Source organism: Convolutriloba macropyga, unplaced genomic scaffold (assembly GCF_964194025.1).
Source record: "Convolutriloba macropyga unplaced genomic scaffold, txConMacr16.3 SCAFFOLD_458, whole genome shotgun sequence".
NCBI lineage: Eukaryota > Metazoa > Xenacoelomorpha > Acoela > Convolutidae > Convolutriloba > Convolutriloba macropyga.
The window spans coordinates 14732-36427 of record NW_027449497.1 but is presented as its reverse complement, the minus strand read 5'-3'; the positions used below and the strand labels follow the sequence as shown (position 1 = coordinate 36427).

General features: G+C 38.2%; 1 protein-coding gene across 1 annotated transcript in view; it reads left to right on the top strand.

Annotated features, from left to right (window-relative positions):
* Positions 1–20442, top strand: part of LOC142355076 (uncharacterized) — a 74243-nt gene extending 53801 nt beyond the window's left edge. Inside the window, exons 11-13 of the mRNA XM_075407357.1 lie at positions 8071–8226; positions 18330–18593; positions 19347–20442. Coding sequence (XP_075263472.1) covers positions 8071–8226; positions 18330–18593; positions 19347–19962 — 1036 coding nt within the window. The 3' untranslated portion in view covers positions 19963–20442. The remainder of the gene's footprint in view (positions 1–8070; positions 8227–18329; positions 18594–19346) is intronic.
* The last annotated feature ends 1254 nt before the right edge of the window (positions 20443–21696 follow it).

The window sequence follows — 21696 nt, the reverse complement described above, 5'->3', positions numbered from 1 at the left end:
CTTTTTATTCATTCGTTTATGCAATTTCAACTGAATTGCATGTGACGTCATTTTTCGCTCTTAGTGGAGCGAGTTTTTTTTGTTCATGCGCGTGATTAAATTTTTGGTCACACTTGACTTACCTCACTCTTTTCTGAAATGAAGTTTGTTCTAATATACAAGCGATTGTTAGTGGTTGAGTAACAACGTGGTTGTAACCCCGTGGTTACGATGTCTGACTGCTATCCTGGAGCTCGATTGTTGGAACCCCTATCAGGTCCGTTTTTGCACCCAAAAATTTCAAAGCTACAACCCTAAATTAATTTGCTTCCTGCCCGTTGTTCCAGAGTAATTCATCCGACGTTAGTCGGCTCATGTTTTTGCACTGCTTTTTAAGTGACGTAGTAAAAAAGTTGTTTGAACAGATTTTCGGTTTCTTTCAGATTTACAGATTTCTTTCTTGTGCTGGAATTTGACTTCTGTTTTGCTGATTTTCTCTTCATCTCTACCGATTATTTTACGGCGGAAATGATTGTTAGCGGTTGAGTAACAACGTGGATTGAGCCTACGATTTCTTTGAAGGCGTGAACTGTGTTTTCTAGTAATTTGTAGTTGAAGTTGTTTAGAGCCCTGAAAATGCAACTAGTGATTTTTTATGACTTAGAAGCTATTTGTCATAAAATTAGTGGATTTTTGGATTGCTTGTTTTTGTTGGCTTTTCATTTACTCTCATCAATGGGAGGTCTCAATTTCTCTCTAATGAGGCATTTTAAAACAGTCTATTGTTTCGAATTGGTTTCTCGAATTTTGCACTACTCGTTTTCAAAAAAATATTAACTGTTTTTCTTAAAAAACAATTTTTTGTTCTATCATTCTTTTTTGTTCTGTGACTTAGTCTTGTCATGGAGAGCTCTAAGTAGCTCTCCTTTGAGTCAGATTTTGGACATGTCAAAGGTTTTTCCATATATGACGGTTTGCATGAGTTTGCAACGACTTGCTGTAAGAAATTGTTATTCTTTGGTTTTGCCTCTTTTTGCTTTGGTTTTTCTGTCACTAAGTGTCATTGATACAGTCTGCATTGGTTCTTTCATTATTCGTTTTTGTGCTCACATAATCTTTTCATATCATCACTGAAGGTTATAATTACTTTGACATGACTTGATCTCAAAAATTAACATTTATGGTCATTATTAAGGTTTTTTGAGCCTCAAGGGTCAGAAAACCTCCGTTAGGTTTTGATAATAAGTTACTGGAAAGTTTTTGTTGGTATTGGATTAATTTTCAACTTTTTAATATCACAAATTTTAGCAATTTTTTTTAATAAAACTTGCAATCTTTTCAAGCTTTTGAAATTTGTTGTCATTTTTTAGGTTTCTCTAGCCTCAAGAACCATGGAACTTCCTATATGGTTTGCTTATATGTTACTGCATAGTTTATAGATGTAATGAAATGTTTGTAATGATTTTAATATCACAAATTTAAGCAGTTTGTTAAAATATTTGAACTTTTTCATGATTTTGAATTTTTTCCGGCACCAGGGACCTCCTTCGAGGTTTGATTGCAAGCTGTTGGGTATTTTGTATAGTTAATAATGTGGTTATCAATGTTTTAAGGACTTGAGCTTTGGCAATTTTTTGATAAAATTAAATTTTTGAAAAATTATGTTCAAAGTTTACACATCTTTATGAGCCAGTGAAACTATTTCAGGCTTGAAACAGGGATACTGGATAGTCTCTTGAGACAATGAATCGGTTCTTAAGATATTAATGTCTTGAAGTTTAGCAAGATTTTCTTAAAATTTGCATTTGTTTCCGATATTTTTTAATTTTTTTGGTCCTTTTTATAGCTGCGAAGCTGTAAGCTAAGCGGTGCTCTTGGTTTTTTTTCGTTTCGTCGTCTGACGCTCTTTTCCGTTTTACATTTGTTCACACAGCAAAGCTGAAAAAGTCAAATTTTCTGAATGACTTCTTCCTCTCACTAACGGCGTTTGCGCGCATGACATCATTTCTCACTCTCTTTAGCAAAAGTTTTTTGTGTGTTTAGATTTTGATCACAAGTGACTTACCTCACTCAATAAAATGACTTTTGCACTTTTAAACTTATGTTTAATTTGAGTTTGTTTAAGGTCAAAGGAACTCATATGTTCAGTAAAGGTCCCTAATAAGAGGCTTCTGCGGGATGAATTTTAACAATCTCTATTCATTTATCGCTGCATAATTTTTACCTAGCTTTTTTAGCGGCTTCGATTTTTTTCCCATTTAGATCTGTCTCTGTTTCTATTTCTGTTATACGGCACGCAGGTCTATTCTTTCGCAGCTATCCCGGCAATCTGGTGGCTATGTTCTGATTTTAATGACCATTACTGGCCAACGAAACTTTTTAAGTCTCGGTGATGTGTTACTTGAAAGAACTTGCGAGACAAATAATGGTTTTGACTTTTTTCTGCGAAGTTGAAAAGTTTTTTAATTTTGCCTTTTTCAGTTTCTATATGATTTATTTACTAACAAGGCTAGAAAACTAGAAGTTGCTGAGTCGAATCTCATCATGGAAAACACTGTTATCTCTGTTTCTCTCTTTGTCGGTTAGAGTTTCTCTCCTTCTATTCTTCATTCACGTTTTATTTCTCTCTCCCTCACCCTATTTCTCTCTTTTTGTTGATGCCGCACTTCAGCTGCTGTTATGTGGCGTAATGACATCGTCTCTGATCCTCATTAACAATGAGTTATAGTAGAAATGTTTTTTAAAATCATAAACGACTTAACAGGCATTTTTTAGGAAATCGTTGTTAACTGCTCTCAAAAGCAATTTGTAGCAAATATTTTAATCCTAATTGTCTCTATGCACTTTTTCGCTTAGACGACTTTTCATCTGACCCATTTGATTTTTTGCCTCAGAAACGGGATAAAGAGCCGTTCAGGCCACTAGTTTTCAAGTATGCGATTTACAGAAACTGTTTTAGAGACTCATGGTGTGAAGAGCGGTTCTTAGAATTTAATCCCACACTCCACCCACCCACCGCCCCCACATCAGTCCCCCAATCCACCGCCCCCACATCAGTCCCCCAATCCATCGCCCTCACATCAGTCCCCCAATCCACCGCCCCCACATCAGTCCCCCAATCCACGTTTGCACCCCCGCTCTGGTGCACCCCCTGCTGCGCTCACCTTACGCTCCTTCAATTAATCTAAAGCTAGGCTCACTAAACCGTGGCTAAGTACTCATGAAGCCAACTGCTCGCCGGTCGTTTGAGAGCCATTCGCCCGACGTTAGTCTGTTATGTTTGCCGTTGTACCATCTCTTTAGGTCACTTATGAGATGTCTCTAGGTCTGTAATGAGTCATGTTTGAATCTATGTAATTGTTTGCGTCCATGGCTAGAAATTTTTGATTCTTTGACACGAATTTTTAAAACATTTTATTAGTGATTTGTTGATTTTTCGCGTTTGTAATTTTTTTGTTGTTTCATCGCTTAGTCATTACTTGGTGGTCTCATTTGCTCTAGTAATGCATAATTGAATCCACTTTAGGGTTTCAGTTAATTGCTAATGTATTTTTTCACTTAGTCAACTTTTTTGACCATTTTTGAACTTTTATTTTCTTTCCTTACTTGTTGCGACTTTTGTTCCGTGTTCACCCAAGCGTTTTCGTTAAAGTTGGTATAAGTTTTTTAAAAATAAGTAGTGCTATAGATGTAGAGGATTGCAACCTTCAGTTGGGTTTTTTAATGACTTTGATGCCACATATTTTCATTGGCATCGTAAAAATTGGTGTCCGTCAAATTTTGTTTGTTGTCCTTTTACCTTTTCTCTGGTTTTCTACAAAGTTGTATTTTGCTGTCTAAACTCCCATTGTGTTACAGATTTGCGAAGTGGACGTGTTTGGGAATAATAACCTCGGTTACCCTATTTTTCTAAAAGAGGAAATGAAATAAATTTGGTTTTATATTTTGTAGTGTCTGTTCACTTTCGTTGTCGCCTTGGTATATGGTTTCTTTTACTATGTTAGCTGTTCTTTTAAAGAGGCTGATTTTGTTGACTTCAGTTTGTTTAAATTCATTAAGTTGTAATTCAAGATTGGTATAGCTTTGTTTTTTGTTTTGTCTGACGCTTTTTTCGTTTTCCATTTGTTTACACAGCAAAGCTGAAAAAATAAAATTTTCTGAAGTACTTCTTCCTTTCACTAACAGCGTTTGCGTGCGTGACGTCATTTCTGTCTCTCTCTTTCTGTACCAATTGTTCTTAGGTCATTGGCGTGTTTAGATATTGATCTTGCTTGATTTCTAACAGCAGAATAGTGAATTTCAACAAGCCCGATTATTTTGTGGCTGAATGTTTTTACAAAGCTTATTGAACGGTGTCGATAACTTTTTCAATTTATATCATTATTATACGGCATACAGGTCTGTTTCGCAGCTATTTCAGCCATCTGCCAGCCATGTTTTTAACAGTCGCGAAGCAGCTTTTGGTTTTATGCCAAGCAACGGATTCGGATTGTATCGGGCGCTGTCTTTTGTATGATTTGTTTCTTTTTTGACTTTTGGATGTCAATGAGAAGTTAAAGTGAAGTGATGAGTTCAACCAATTGGCAGCTAACGTTTCATATGACTTTTTAATTTTTAATAAAATAAAGAGATACATCTGCTCTAAACTTAGTTTTGCCTGTATTTTGTTTGATGTTGTTGTCTCTTCATCTCAATCATAGCAGGCCTAATCAGTTAATTCGAAAAGTCGCTTCAAAAATAAAAATCTAGAACGTAGTTTAAAAAATATTTTCTGAGACTTATTATGCAACTTGTAATATGTGTTTACAAAACGAAAAACTAACACTATTGTATTTTGTGTTTGGATAAGAAAAAAAGAGCTTAGAATGTTTAAGGATGTTAAATGTTAGAGAAACCAATTTAAATGAGAAACCAAAAAAAAAATTTGGGAACTCGATTGAAAATAATAATTAGGAGAAACTATTTAAATCGAAAATTTAACAAACTTAGATATAGCTGCTCTTAAAATGAAGAGAATTTATTAACTTTTTAATGGTTTTGCTTTTTTAAATTAAAAAGAAATATATGATAAACCCAAGTGAAATGTTTTCAAAGACGAAATAAATAGATGGTTTATTGAAGATTGTATCAAGAATTTGGCGATCTCCAGTAATTGTAATAAATGCAAAGGTGAAGTTGTCTAAAGTATATGAAGTCGGAGTAGAAAGCTATAAAGATTGACTCTGGTTTAAACTGAACAGTTATTAGGTAGCCCAAGTTTTCTCTGATTTATTTAATAAATCAGAGAATAATTGGGCTATCTAATAACTGTTGAATTTGAACAGAGTCAATCTTGGTAGGTTTTTACTCCGACTTCATAATTTTTAGTCAACTTTTCTTTTGCATTTGCTTACAATTATTGGAGATTGTCAAAATCTTAATACAATCTTCAGTAAACCATATATTTATTTCGTCTTTGAAAACATTTCCTGGGGTTTATCGTGAAAATATTTCAAATGGTAACAAATGGTACGGAATGTTTCAAAGGATACGAAATGGGACCAAATGATAACCAAAATACACGATTCGGAGCAAACTTAAAAGTAACAGAAGCATGGTACAAAATGATAAAAAAAAATGGGTCGCACAAAAACCTTTGTGTCTATGATTACCAGTTAACAGAATTTTATATATTTATGGGCACCTAATTTCGACACATTTTTGCTAAAAATATGCAGAAAAGGACAAAAATCAAGGTGAACAGAATAAGCTTAAAAATGATTGCTCGTAACAAATTAAACCTCGATAACTCCTCGAAAAGGAAAAAATTAAAATATTCTACGCCTGATGGGATACACACAACTTACGATTAATACATCGATCGGCCACAATTGACGGAAAAAACAAGCTGAGCATATAGTTCCTCTCCTCCACTAAGGGATCGGAACAAATGGTCTCGGAGGAGTTTGTTCGGGTTTATAGAAAATAGTTTAAAAATATTAAAATCAATCCAGACCCATACATACAAATGATTCGCTATTTAGGTAAATATGCGTTTTATTGCAGCAGCTATCTATCTTAAGCAAATCTGCTAGTGAATAAAAATGTTCCCGACAAAACGGAGCGTAATTGTGGTGCTCACTAACTCTCAGCAAGATACAATTTCATAGTATATTCAGTTAATAGTTAAGCTCAAATTGTCCAAGTCCTCTTTCGTGTTGCTTGTTGGCCTATTATCGTGTTGTTTGTTATCAAAAATACCAGCTTGGGCAATAAAAGATGCTAAAGCAGCGCTAGCGGAACCACTATGTTATCTCATTAATCAGTTCATTACAGAAGGAAAATTTCCAGAAGATCATAAAAAAGCTTGTGTAACTCCACTCTTCAAAAAAGGGAATCCCGAAGACCCACTCAATTATAGACCTATTTCTGTCACTTCTGCTTCGTCAAAAATTTTTGAAAAGGCGTTCAGTTCACAAATCACAGGTTTCCTAGAAAGGGAGCAATTATTGTCTGCTAGTCAATTTGGTTATAGAAAACAAATTTCAACAATTGATGCTATCCTGAAATCGACAGAACAAATAAGATTAGAACTCAACAAGAAAAAAATGTTACAGGGGCGTTTTTAGATCTTTCAAAAGCTTCTGATTCTATAAACCACAAAATACTGTTACGGAGACTTAAAAATATAGATTTTGACGATCAAGCTACCAATTTAATAGAGAATTATTTGAGTGAAACAACACAGAGAGTTGTTCTGAATGGAATTGAATCAGATTGGATAAATTTGAAAAGCGGAGTTCCACAAGGTACTATTTTAGGACCTCTATTATTTAACATTTACGTCAACGATTTAGCAAAGATTGTAGAAAAGGATTGCACGATCGTCCGGTACGCAGACGACACTTTTCTTTTTACATCGGACACTGATGAAATATCGTCAAAAACAAAACATAACATCTCAAAAATTATTGACTTTTTTGCAAAGTCCCTGTTAGTAGTGAACAAACAAAAAACAGAATATATTGTGTTCAGCACCAGGAAGAGGTTAACAAATACTGTTCTGAATGTCGACAATGAAAGAATAGCAGAATCAAATAGTGTGAAGTATCTTGGCGTAATCATTGATTGCGAACTAAAATTTGATGGAGAAGTGAAAAAGATTCTTCGGAGAATGGCTTGTGGAATAAAAGTTTTGAATACAATAAGTAAAAGTTTACCAGAGAAAGCGAAAGTCTTATTACTTAATGCAATAGTAATAAGTCATCGACATTATTCCGCTCTAATTCTGATAGGGTTGCAAAAGTCATTACTCACAACTTTAGAAAACAACTGAATTGGGGAATAAAATCCATTTTTTAATAGGAGAAAATACGATCGGTCTACAGATCTCAAACTTCTCAACGAAATACTACCAGTATCTTTTCTCTTGAAATACCATTGCTCAAAATATTTTTTTTGCTTACTCAGCAACGATCTTCCAGCATATAAAATTGAACCTCTCTCTACCATGAGAATAAAACAACATGACAGGTCAAAAAAGTAACGTTCGATATAAGAAAGAATAAGTTTTTAACTGATTCTTTTATTGCAGAAGCCATTCCAATTTATAATAGTCTGCCTTCTAATATTAGACTGAAAACAACATCGAAAGCTTCGTTAAAAAAAGAACTGAAAGAATATTTTTGGAAAGAATTTTGAAGGACCCAAAAGTAACTGATATAAAAGATGACATTGAGAGCATTAGATTTTAATTTTATTTTTTAACCTTCATGATGTACATATAAAATTGTGAGAACGTTTTATGCTCGCATTTTAGGCCATTTTTTAATAATGCAAGGTCAAATTTTTAGTTAAGTTATTTAATGATTTTATAATTTTCATAATGTTATATTCTTAACTTTACATTGCCTCTTTTACCATTTGCTTTTTATACTAATGTGTACCAGGGGAAATTAACAATGTTCTTTTTTTTATATCTTTCAGTTTCAAATAGGACTTTTTACACCTGTTTTTTAACTTGTTTTTTGGTGCTCTTCTCATTATTTGAAGACTGCATCTTGATAGTTTTTGCTGATAGTATTATAGCAATGGTGCATTTGCTGTTAACAGGTATCTCCTGCTATTGATTGAGGGATTCCGTTCCTATGAGGATTCAGCTCTCCGGATGATATCAGAGATGGGTCTGCTGCCTTCGGACACCTTCTCCAAAGACCTCACTACTGGATCTCTCCTCTGTAGAAATGTGCAAATTACTCCCTACAGAAGGTTCTTCTTCATTTATTTTTTTGGAGTTTTATTCACCATATTGGAATGGACATAAGCTAACACAATATGACCATTGATAATAGTATCCAAATAACTTTCAATCATCTAAGACGTAAAGGAAGTATGACCTAGAGGTTTCGCTGATACTATCCATTTCATGAGCTTTCCTACTTTGTTTTGAAGGTTGCTTTTTGTTTCGCTCAAAATTAAAGATCCATATACAATTTCTGATTACTAATAGTGACAGGGATTTGTGAAATTGTTTGTATTTTGCCTTCTTTACAAAGAAATATAGCTTAAGAGATCAAACATAACCCTGAGCAAAACCGATACACGTCAAACTTATAACCAAACTGTCAAATTTTCTAATTTCCTAGAACTCCACAAAATTTTATTTGGAACTTGGAACAAATTTTTGCACACTGTATTGTCTGGCTTTTCGTGCTATGCGCACTCTTGAGAAAAATCGTGGCTATTGGGATATTCAGTGTGAGTATTGCCCGAAATCTCAGTCAAAGCAAACTATGTGAAGTTTCAGTTATGCTTTGCAGGTTTCTAACGTGAATCAGTTGTGCCTGTGTATTTTTTAGCTTCATTTTGAAAACCGTGGCAACCGCTCAAACAGATATTTTGTGTTTTTCATAGCTGCCATAGATTGCTCTCAAAATAAAAGCTTGTAGCAGTTATTCAGAGACTGTTAGGCTCTTTCAAATGCATTTTTTAATTGCCCTGAAACAAGTGTAGAACGTGTTTTTTATTAATGTCCGCGAAGCGATAGCGGGCTATTATTGGGGACATCGTGGTTTTTTTTTAATTCGTCGTCCCCATCGATGATTCTTACGACCTCACTTCTTGGAATTGACTTTTTCAATGACTTCATTGACTTCTACTGCTTTGCAGTTAAAATTTGTGTGCATGACGTCATTTCTGCTTTTAGGTGAATTGTGTGACTTACCTCGCTAAAAAATGTCTTATGAACTCACTTATGGAACTTTAAATTTTAGGTACATTTACTAGTTAAAGATCAATAGTGTGTATCTAAGTAGTGCCAAACTTATATGCCCTAATTCTTGAGCATTAATTTTTGATTGCGAATATCAATTTTGAAAAAGCTCTTTCAGGGCTTTTTTCTTATAGACCGTATGTGCATAAAATTGACAGTCTAACCCTCAAAAGTCTAGTGGTCTATTAAGGGACGGGTAGTCGATCTGTCTATTTCTATAGTTGTTTCAATTCAAGGAAGGCCTTAAATGTCTATCGCGGCTATTTTCCGGCAATCTGCCGGAATTGTTATTGTTATTTTTGTGTTCAACAGCCGCCTTCATCGTCTTAACCGGCTATTATAGCGTTCCTATTTATTTACAATTCAAGAATTCGATTTTATTTGGGATCTGTCTTTTTACAATCCATAGTATTTGGATTACATTGGTGCGCTGTCTTTTTAGAAAGATCTTTTCACACTTTCGGCTTTTTCACGATTTGCTCCAAGTACGTGCCTTCAGTTTCACTTACATCATTTCTAATAAACTGCGGATCAAGATTTTTGTTCTGAACGTTCGAGCGGCCCTGTCAGTGTACGATGGCAAGGTGTCAATAACAGCTTTTTTGATATCATTGAATAAATGACCAGTGATAGAATCTTTAGCAGCTTTAGGAATTAATTCTGCTATGGACGATGTGAACTTGCTATTTAAGAAACCAAATAAGCCATTCAACTTAGCTCCGATTTTTGAAGTGCAGATGTCATTCCGCTCGACACGCGAGTCAGAAAGCCATACACAGTTGCGTTTAGTTACATGGCTTTTAACCTCTCCCTCAGAAAGATTAGCACTGTTACCATGGAACCAAGTTGACAACTTTTTACACCCAATCGCAGAACAGTTATCCTCTTTCACTCCTTTCTTACATTGGCCGCATTTGATTGATGTCTTTGAGTTAACCCTTTGATTCCTTGAATCCATTGTTCAATCATACAAATGAGACTATTTAAAAACCTATTTCAATGTTTGTGTGCGGGTTAACGGGTGTTTTCAATTTGTTTGATTATTTTGGTTTTTCAACTTTTGAGATCAATGGTCTTTTTGGCTTGCATTGTTCAATTGTTCTGCTGGTCAAATACATTTCTTCTAATTTTTTCTTTCAATTCTTCGGATTGTTTTTCAAGACTTGTCCTGCTTTGTTTTCGCATAATTTCTGCACAATTTTCAATGATTTTGATCTTTTAAAACAGGATAAAAATGCCCTGTGGGCATTAGTTTTCATTAGAGACCCAAAGCGGACCTGAGTTGTTCTTCATGTGCTTAGTGTGGAGCAGCTGCTGGGAAGGCCCTATTTCAATGTAAAAACGTCATTTTGAAGGGTTTTTGAGCCCAAAGTTGCTTACATTTTCTACTTTTTCTTGTCCTTTTTCGAGTTTTGTTCGAGTCTTGAATTTACAATTGTCAAAGCTGATAAAAGTTTTTTGCAAATGGAATTAGTTTTTATGAACTTTTTTGTGCTAAATGTTTTTGTTTTGGTACTTCTTCTTTATGTCCTCTCCATAAGTAGCACTTCAGACTCGCTCCTTTACATTTTTACCAACTTTAGAGCCCACATCCAGAGGTGAAAGATAATGTGCGGCCTCGGGCATTCAAAAATATGGGCCATGTCCCTTTCTTCTCTACATAGGGTACATGCGGGGTCGGCGATCTGCCCCCATTTGTGGCAGGTTGAGCGGCATTGTCCAGCAACCGCCCGGAGTGTATTCAGAGCTTTCCACTTTTTTCAGTGCAGGTGGGAGCCGATAGGTAGTTCTTGGTGAGAGGTGATGTGATCGCCTCGCACATCAGAGACAAGTTTCCACTTTTTGCTTCTGTATTTGTTGATTGGCATGTTAAGAGGCGAGTATAGGAAACAGCGTCGCGATTGAAGGCGTAGTGGTACTGCAGTCTGTCCAAACATTGGGTTTCTTTGATCGGTCGTTTGCTTCCGTCTTTTTTCTCTTGCAGCTGCCTCCCGGCGCATGTTTGGTAGAGCTATCCCAACCAGTTTATACAAATACTGTACCTTCGTCGTCTGCAGACAACCAGTGATGTTTCTCATTGTCTCATTTACACTGATGTCGACTTGCTGCGTATGGGATAACCTATACCAGACCGGCAGAACATTTTCAGCGGCTGATATTGCGAGGCATAGGGCCGAGTTTATGGATCAGCTTCGAAGCCCGATGTCGTTAGAAGCCTTAGAAGGTTATTTCCACCTGCGACTTTCTTTCGTTCATCGAGGCAGTGTCTGTTGTAACTGAGTGTTCAGTCCAGAACGACTCCTAGGTGTTGGGTTTGGGTTTATGTGTAAGCTGAATTCCTTCCCAGACTATTTTGAGTTCTCGTTTTGGTGATTTGTTATTCAGATGAAATAAAGAAACCTATGTTTTCTGATGGTTGGGCTTCAAATTGTCGGCCTCGTAGTTTTCGCTCATTTCATTTTGGGCACTATGCATTTTCGCTTCAATATTCTCGACACTTGAATCGTGAAAGGCCATCTCCTGGTCATCAGCGTGAATGAAATTTCGAGATCCAGTAGGCAGAGGTTGGTCTTTCTTGTAGACATTGAACAGCAGAGGTGCTAGGACCTACCCTGTGACAGTCCGTACTTTTGTTTCCGCCATCTGCTTTTCCTGATTTCTAGAACATCGTAGAACCCGCTGCTTGTGAGCATTTCACGGATAACTCGACAGAGTTTCGTATCGCCGAGCTGGTGACTGACCATATCGTATGCGGCCGCCAGGTGCAAGAAAACAACTCTATTGTACATTTTATTTCGGTAGCCGTTTTATATATGTTTGGTGAGGTTCAGGGCTTGGCCGGTTGTAGATTTCCCAGGTCTGAAGCCCGCTTGCTCCATAATAATCATGGGCTCTTCAGGTGGGAGGGGGGTCAATATCAGAAGTACTATTCCATCGAACAGTTTGTATGTTTTGCAGAGGAGTGATATAGGGCGGTAGCTTTTTGTGCATGAAAGATCTTTCCCTGGCTATGGTATGGCGATAGCTCTCGCCATACGCCACTCCCTGGGGAGTTGTTCACCATCAGCACAGGTTGAAAGAAATTCTAGTAGCCAAGAGAAACCCGCTCCGCCCACATGCTTCAAGTGTTCCACACAGATGTCATCCACCCCTGCTGCCTTAACGTTTTTCATTTCGGGCAGAGCTTGGGTGAGCTTGTGGGCAAAAATGTCATCCGAGAAGATCTAGCACTCTGAATCGAGAACTGAGAGCTTTTGTCGGATTTTTAGTTCCTCTCTCTTCTCGTTCTTAATCACTTGAGATGCAACCTTGTTAGCTGTTACTCGATGAAAGTTATCCAAGACTCGTGTTGGGCGCTGGCTACTCTGGCACTGACCATTTTGCCCATTTGATAACATTCATCGCTGAATGGGCCTTCACCAAATCTGCGGCAGTACTGTATAAAAGTTCTTTGGTGTCACTTGTGAGATCCGGGACGTAATTGTTCTGACATCCACGTGGTATCGATTGCCTTGAGGTGCTTTTTAGGAGGTCCACAAACATTGCGTAGTTATCCGTCTTGGGTTCGAAGTAGCGGCCGTTTTTGACAAGTTCTTCAAAAAGTTTCCAGTTGGACTTTTTGAAGTTGAAACGGCGTCTGAAGGGCACTTTTGTTTCTTTTAGTGCTTTATCGAAGGTTATCGGAATTGGAGCGTGTTGGCTTTCAGGGAAGGCCTCCGTTTTGGTTCGCCTGCAGGATGGCGATTTCATCGCTAACAAAAACGAACTCTTGGCTTATCTCTATGGTCGCGTACGAGCGTCAGGCTTATAGCTTCTGCCAGTCCTGCTAGCGTTGATCGATCCTTGTTCTCGTCTTCATAGCCCCATAAAGGACTATAGGAGTTGAACTCGCCTAAAATGTCTTGTGGCTGTTTTTGTCATGTTTTGGCATGAAAACATTCGATGGTATGGGCCTGTAAGGGGGCCTGTAGACGTTTGTTACAGAGGTTTTTCAGGAAGAGCGTAGAAGTCTCGATGTCTTCCGCGAAGATTTAGTTTGTGGCTGACTTACTTCGGACATCGTTGGATACAAAGATTGCGGACCTGTGCTTCGCATGTCGTACTGCCACGGCGAGGTTGAAGCCGGGGATACAGGGTCGTTTGCTGTGAACATCCATGGGTTTCTAGAACAACGTAGAACCCGCTGCTTGTGAGCATTTCACGGATAACTCGACAGAGTTTCGTATTGCCGAGCTGGTGACTGACCATATCGTATGCGGCCGTCAGGTGCAAGAAAACAACTCTATTGTACATTTTATTTTGGTAGCCGTTTTCTATATGTTTGGTGAGGTTCAGGGCTTGGTCGGTTGTAAATTTCCCAGGTCTGAAGCCCGCTTGCTTCTTAATAATCATGGGCTCTTCAGGGGGGTCAATATCAGAAGTACTAGTCCATCGAACAGTTTGTATGTTTTGCAGAGGAGTGATATAGGGCGGTAGCTTTTTGTGCATGAAAGATCTTTCCCTGGCTATGGTATGGCGATAGCTCTCGCCTTACGCCACTCCCTGGGGAGTTGTTCACCATCAGCACAGGCTGAAAGAAATTCTAGTAGCCAAGAGAAACCCGCTCCGCCCAGATGCTTCAACTGTTCCACACAGATGTCATCCACCCCTGCCTTAACGTTTTTCATTTCGGGCAGAGCTTGGGTGAGCTTGTGGGCAAAAATGTCATCCGAGAAGATCTAGCACTCTGAATCGAGAACTGGGAGCTTTTGTCGGATTTTTAGTTTCTCTCTCTTCTCGTTCTTAATCAGTTGAGATGCAACCTTGTTAGCTGTTACTTTCAGGGTTGATCTGCTTGTGGTATTGTCGTTGTATATGATCATCAGTTTTTTCCACGCTTTTTGGGAGTCGCGTTGCAGATTGATAGACTCGATGAATGTTATCCAAGACTCGCGTTGGGCGCTGGCTACTCTGGCACTGACCATTTTGCCCATTTGATGACATTCATCGCTGAATGGGCCTTCACCAAATCTGCGGCAGTACTCTGTATAAAAGTTCTTTGGTGTCACTTGTGAGATCCGGGAACGTAATTGTTCTGGCATCCACGTGGTATCGATTGCCTCGAGGCGCTTTTTAGGAGGTCCACAAACATTGCGTAGTTATCCGTCTTGGGTTCGAAGTAGCGGCCGTTTTTGACAAGTTCTTCAAAAAGTTTCCAGTTGGACTTTTTGAAGTTGAAACGGCGTCTGAAGGGCGCTTTTGTTTCTTTTAGTGCTTTATCGGAGGTTATCGGAATTGGAGCGTGTTGGCTTTCAGGGATGGCCTCCGTTTTGGTTCGCCTGCAGGATGGCGATTTCATCACTAACAAAAACGAACTCTTGGCTTATCTCTATGGTCGCATACGAGTGTCAGGCTTATAGCTTCTGCCAGTCCTGCTAGCGTTGATCGATCCTTGTTCTCGTCTTCATAGCCCCATAGAGGACTATAGGAGTTGAACTCGCCTAAATTGTCTTGTGGCTGTTTTTGTCATGTTTTGGCATGAAAACATTCGATGGTATGGTCCTTTAAGGGGGCCTGTAGACGTTTGTGACAGAGGTTTTTCAGGAAGAGCGTAGAAGTCTCGATGTCTTCCGCGAAGATTTAGTTTGTGGCTGACTTACTTTGGACATCGTTGGATACAAAGATTGCCGACCTGTGCTTCGCATGTCGTACTGCCACGGCGAGGTTGAAGCCGGGGATACGGGGTCGTTTGCTCTGTGAACATCCATGGGTTTCCTGGATAGCCACTATGTTGACTCCATTGTGGCGGAGGTGTCTGCTATCAGAACGGCTTTTTTCACAGTTTAAGGAATGAAAAGTTTTGTCGAAGTTCCTAGTTTATCAATATTTATGAGCCAATGCTACTTTTTATTTTAGGGCTTGATAGTATTTTTCTGCATGGATCCTAATGGCGAGGGAACAGTTTTCAACGTTATAATGTCACGAATTTTATCAACTTTTTGATAAAATTGGCTATTTTCGGAATTGTTTGTCTCTTCAGTTTTTTTGTGCCACAGTGGCCAGGTAACCTTCTCTGAGGATAGAGAGTATGTTACTACATAGTTGCGAGGGGCATTGGAATGGTTTTTCAATCTTTCTTGAATTTTTTTATCCTAATTTATCCATCTTTATGAGCCAATCAACTTTTTTGAGGCTTGTGGTTACTGGATAGTCTATGGAGACAATGAGATTGTTCTGAGGAAATTAATATGACAACTTTTATCAACATTTTATTATAGCTGCGAAGCTGTAAGCTGAGCGTAGCTATATTGCGGTGCTCTTGGTTTTTTTTTGTTTCGTCGTCTGACGCTTCATTTTCGTTTTACATTTGTTCTAGAACATTCTGTCTCGTCACTGCTTAAATGGCTTTTTCGCGCTTGATTTCACGCTTTCTGCGTGACCTAAATTGCGGTTATTCAGAAACAGAATCTGTTCCTAAAACAAAGTTGATTGTAAGAAAACAGAGTGTATGGTCCGACAGCCGAGTGGTTAAGGCGACTGGCTGTTAATCCGGAGATCGCCGGTTCGAGACGCGACAGGGAAAATTTTTTTGCACCCAAAAACAACCTCCTTTGAAATAAACTTGTAAGTTTTATAGGCGGCGGCTATAACTATTATCAACTCACTTCTGTATCTTTTTCTATCTGTATTTTAGGGCACGCAAGTCTATTTCGCAGCTATTCCGGCAATCTGCCGGCTATGTTTAAAATTTGCTATTGTTTCAAAAATTTTTTTGTAATTTTCTAAGTTTATCCATCATTACGGTTCAATGAAACTTTTTAGACTCCATAGGCAAAAGGTCTTTTGAACATTTTAATATTGAGAAATTAAGAAACTTACATTTTTCTTTTTTAGACATTTCTTGATTTTCTAGTGTTTGACTTTTTTCGAGTTTTCTATCTTTATTGACCAATAAACCTCTTTCTAGCCTTGTGCGTGGGTTAATTGAAATTCTGGAAATAGAATTTTTATGCTTTACCTTAGTTCACAGCTTGTTCGACATTTTGCGAGAAATGTTTTTGACTTATCTAGGTTAATTTCACTTATCTCGTTCTGCTCAAAGTGCTTCCAAACAGCATTTGCTCGGCAAAGCAGTCTGAAGTGAACAGAATCAGTATGAAAACACGAAATCAAAACTGGATAAACAAACCCATAAAGCCCAATTTTAGATGCCAGCTACTTGAACTTATAAGTCTTAATTAACATCTCTAATGTACTTTGACCTTGATGCTAGCCCCCGCATCCTCTAATTAAGAAATATGAGTATTTCTAACTACCAAATCCATTCAAAATAATTCGCACTTTCGAAAAGTTTTAGTACAACAATCAGTTTTTATCTTTGTTTTTCTTCTCCTTCAATCCCTATAGGTGTTATGGGAAGCAATGGCGGCTATTTTCCGGCAATCTGCCTGGTATTATTTTTATTTGACCACATGACTTTTCGTCGTGAAAAACGAGATATTTCTCCTGACCCACCAAGCGAGTGAGGCTATCCTATCCGCCCTTAACGTATGCCAGCTGCTACCAAAGCCAATCTCTCGTCAAGAGCAATTCGTCCGACGTAAGCAGTAATGCAGCGCTTGATTGTTAAGTTTATTTTTCTCCGAAACATCTGAGGAAGCATAAATTCCGGTAAAGTCCCCCCCACAATAAGCTAGCTGACCACGCGCTAGTCGTTTCACCACGCGCTAGTTATTTTTACGACTGTGCTCGTTTATGAAACAGTTATTGTTGCTGTATGTCTTTCTTTCAGGCAAAATTTGTGTTCAACGCGTTTTATAATTGGTTTTATTTTTTTTCTCGAGTGATTTGACTTTGCCCTAAGAAACGGGACAAACTGGTAAAGCCCTAGAACACACCGAAATCTGGGTAGTTTTCCTAGATGTGGCTTTCTCCGTTTGCGCATTTAGTATTTTCTATGCAATTGGTATTTGTAAAAGCCGCCGTGACACTCTTAATGGCTATTATTTAGGTCTGTCCTTTTTCATTCGCTTTGCTTTTTTGTTTCGGATAGGTCGCCATTTTCCTGTTTGACTTCTGAATTACCCCACTCATTGTTTCAATTGAGTGGAATTTAAAATTCAAGCAACAAATTTACGCAAATTCGGTCAAGGTCAAAAAGCGAAATCAAAAGAAACTGGATAAAGCCCGGGCTCGATAAAGCATTAATTTATCAAATTTCCTTAGAATGTTTGCCTAATTAATTGCTCTCGAACAAAGTCGGGAGCAATTATTATCAAATTGTTGGTTTTACGACTCGAAGATGAGTATTGGTATTCTACAGGCTTTTACGACTCGAAGACGGTTTTTAATAGCCGCCATCAGCCTCTCGACGGCTATTATTTGGGCGCTCTCCTTTTTTTAATTCAATTTTTCTTTTGATCACGCTTTTCGTTTTACATAAATCACAATTTTCACGTTTGACTTCTGACTTACTTCACTCACTGTTTCAACTGAATAGCGGTGTTGAATTCTCACTTTTCTCACATTCAATTCTTTCTCACATTCAATTACGCAATACAGTCAAAGTCAAAAGACTAAAATCAAAAGAAGGGATAAACTGATAAAGCTCGGTCATTAATGTCATTGAGAATTAGGTATCAGAGTCCATTAGAGTGTTTGCTAGCTGCAATTGTATTAAGATTATTAGCTTTCAGTTTAGAAGCTGAATTAAGTTGAGTTTTAGAATCCATCTGAAACTGCACGCCAAGTTAGAACATTTTTTGACAGACTTTTTGTCCTCAAAAACGAGATAAACAAGTTGCGCCTAGTGGGCATTAAGTGCTCTTGGAGCCCTTCAGCTCACTAGTCTCCAAGTATGCCATTTGCAGAAACTGTTTTGAGACTTGTACTTACGGTTCTTAGAAATTGATCCCACACCCCACCCACCCACCGCCTCCACATCAGTCCCCTCAATCCACTTTTGCACCCCCGCTGCGCTCACCTTACGCCCCTTCAATTAATCTAAAGCTAGCCTCGCTAAACCGTGGTTATCTACTTACGAAGCCTACCGCTCGCCGGTCGTTTGAGAGCAATTCGCCCGACGTTAGTCGGTTATGTTTTGTTTTTTTTTGTAATGTAGGTTCAAAGGAGCAGTGCGTAGTGTGATGGCAGTGTGGAGAATGAGGCAATTAGTGGTAAAGTGGAAGCATATCTGTAACCCTACAGTGCCCAAGCACATTCCCCCTGTTCATCTGATGGGTGGGGGAGGGAATGGAAGTAGCCATGGTCACCATCACCGCCTGAATGGGCTCCACAGCGACAGTTGCTCTTCTGTATCCAATTTAGATGACAACATTCAATCTCACTCCAAGACAAGGACGGAGAATAGCAACAGCTCACACAGGTACTTGAGTTCAGTTAGCACAAGAGACTGGCATAAGTTACTGCTGAGGACAGGAAGAGATCATTGCTTCCAGGTTCTTTGTCTTGTTTTTGGTTGCTGTTACTTTGGCATCCATAGGCGCTCTGGCGTGACAGCCGAGAGTTAGGGTGTGATTGGCACGCCAATTATCTCTAGTTCGATCCCCTACATCCGTGAAGCTGTGTGTGCGAGGATGAGCTCTTACTAAACCATAGTTTCATGTTCACCATAGCCTGAACAACCTTGACTGCAATAATGGTACCCTGTGAAAGTTTCAGACGCAAAAAAAGTGGCCATAGTCACTAAAAAAGAGCATTCATACTTACAAAATGAAAAGTTTGAGATGTGGGGAATAACAGAAGAAAGACAGCTGAAAACAGGCAACTTTGAATGCACTGCAGACTAAAAGCCTAATGCTGCTCTGCTGGGATTACGCAGAAAAAAAATTTTTATTATTATTATTATGATGATAACCTATCGCATGATTTTTATGACGAAACAAAGAGTCAAGAATGACTGAAATTTTACTTTACTTTTCACAACAGCCCAACAATCTACTATCTTGGCAAATGAGCAAAGCGTACCTTGTGCATTAGAGAAATAAGTGCTGCACCGTAATATAGTAGTATATTGGCAATAGAGTATGCAATGAAGTGATATTGAAAATCTTTGAAATAAACAAAATTGTTTAGATTTTAAAAAATTTAATCTCATTTTTGTTTTTATAACATTTAGAGTCATGTGTGGAAATGGACGGCCTTGGACATTCAAACAGGGTTCAGGAACCTCAGATGCTAAGCAACATCCAGCACAGCAGCAACACTCAATGGCGGAGTCACTGGCTCTCAGCAACACTTCTCGAGCCACATACACGAAAGGAGGAGCAGTGCCTCAAAGTGCAATCAACAACAACCACAGTTCCAATCATGACCAACTTCATTCTACCAAAGCACAACAGCCCTCTCCTGCTGGTTTTTGGGTACCAGCAACCTCCGATAGCGGAAATGAAGATCATAGTGCAACCGTCAGTCGCGCACAACGGGGTCATAAGGGTCAACAAGGGCACCTGGACAACAGAGATAAAGGAGGTCAAGGTCCCTCTGTGAAAGAGGTGAAACGGTCACCTACTGTTGGTGCGAGTGGAAGTGGGGGGCACACGAGTGAGCACAACAGAACAGGCAGTGGAGACTATGAAGACGCATTAGTCACTCGGTATAGGAACAGACTGTCACAGATGCAACACAAGTTGGCCACCATCAATTGTGAACAACTCCAGAAGGGTACAGCTCCCTCTGCCTCTCTACCGCCCCTACAATGCTCCAGCAGTAAATCTTCTCCATTGCATAAGTAGCGGAAGTTGATGGAAGCACGAGTTATTCTTAAGTTAATGGATCAGAAAGTAACGACTTTCCATGCAGGACCGTCGAAGTGCACTTATACATAAATTACAGACATATTTCTTCAGTTTATAAAGCTGCCAAATCGCAAGAATCATATCCTTTTTTTTATTTAACTCAAAACTTAAAACTACTGAAGTATTTAAAGTAGCCCATGAAATTCTAAAATTACGCCTTTTCATTGCAAAGAAGTCGGCATTACTAGTTAAACTGTGCAATTTACCTGATACTTCAAATGTAATTATTTTCACTATACTTAATCGGATAAAAGTTTTCGCACGTTAGAAGTTCGTTATTTGTTTATTTAGGTAAGCAGAATTTATTTGAAGTTAATAGTTAATCGTTGTTTAAACGCAGTTTCAGATATTTTTGCATAATTATATACAATGACTATTATTTTAATGTTGGATTGTTAATTCAAATTTTGTTGTTAACCATGTGTTGTCTTCTCGACGAGATGGGTATTCGAGAAGCTTACTGCCTTTCATATTGTGTTTGGTTCGGTGACTTGTAAGAGAGCCGATTGAAAGAGCCGAAAATTTATTGAAATTTAGTGGATAAATTTTGCAGCCAATTAAATTACCCTCTTAAATGAGACTACCAAATTCTCAACCAATCATAACCGTGTATTTGAGAAATGAAATTTTAATAAAAGAAACTGAAAACGAGTTAATAAACAATTATCTCGAAATTATCGCGGGCCATGGCCATGCCTCAGCGGCCTAAAGGGACTTGATATGAAACTATCACAACCGAACATGAGACCAATCAAGTATTTTTCTTGGTAGTAAAATAACAATTTAGGGTAATTAAAAAAATTCCTATTGTTGCATTTTGGCACTTTTTAAATCGAGTGCAGTTTAGACACTTTTTAACATCGACTCTTTATAACGTCAGCTCTTGCACGTAGCCGTGCGTTTCACTTCCGTTTCAGTGAACTTGTTGGATACAGTAAGTAGTATTTAGTGGTCATTGTATCAATTATAATCATGTAAAAGTTAAATAGTTCTGAATGAAATCGGAATTATAGAGGACATGATTTGTATGTAACCAGTTTTAGCTTCAAGCTTTGTTGATTGTCTTTATAACAGTAGATTCGATATGATTCCATCACAGTAAAAATATACCCATTGTTTTGAAGGGTAAGGCTATTTAAATAATAATTTAGGATTGCCCAACTCATACAATTGTGACCCTTAACTGTTAAATTCAAGTTGAACTTCACTACCACACAAGCAGTTCTCAGCGATTGAGAACTCCCTAAAAAGTCGAAAAAATGCTGGAAAAAATTAAAAAGTCAACCGACTAACGTCGGGTGAAATGGTCTCGAACGACGGCTTCTCTAAGATGTGAGTTCGCACGTAATGCTCCAACCCAGCAAAATCGATCAAAATGAAATTCAAAAACAAAACTTAAATATCTAAGGTAGATATCCCAATTATGGGTTTGTCAGGGTCTTGTTTAAAAATTCCTTGTGCTGTTAAATGAGCAGGTTGACCAGCAACGTGAAAACTTTTAGTCGTTTGAAACATAAATGACTAGCGGCGGAAAAATTGCCCTCGAACGACAGGTGCAAGGTCAAATCTACTAAAGCATGCTTCATTCGGGTTTTACCTGTTTGTCGCGTTTTGAGGACGAAAAATTAAAAAGGCCAGACAAAAAATATGGCAATCGACAAAGCCCAAAAA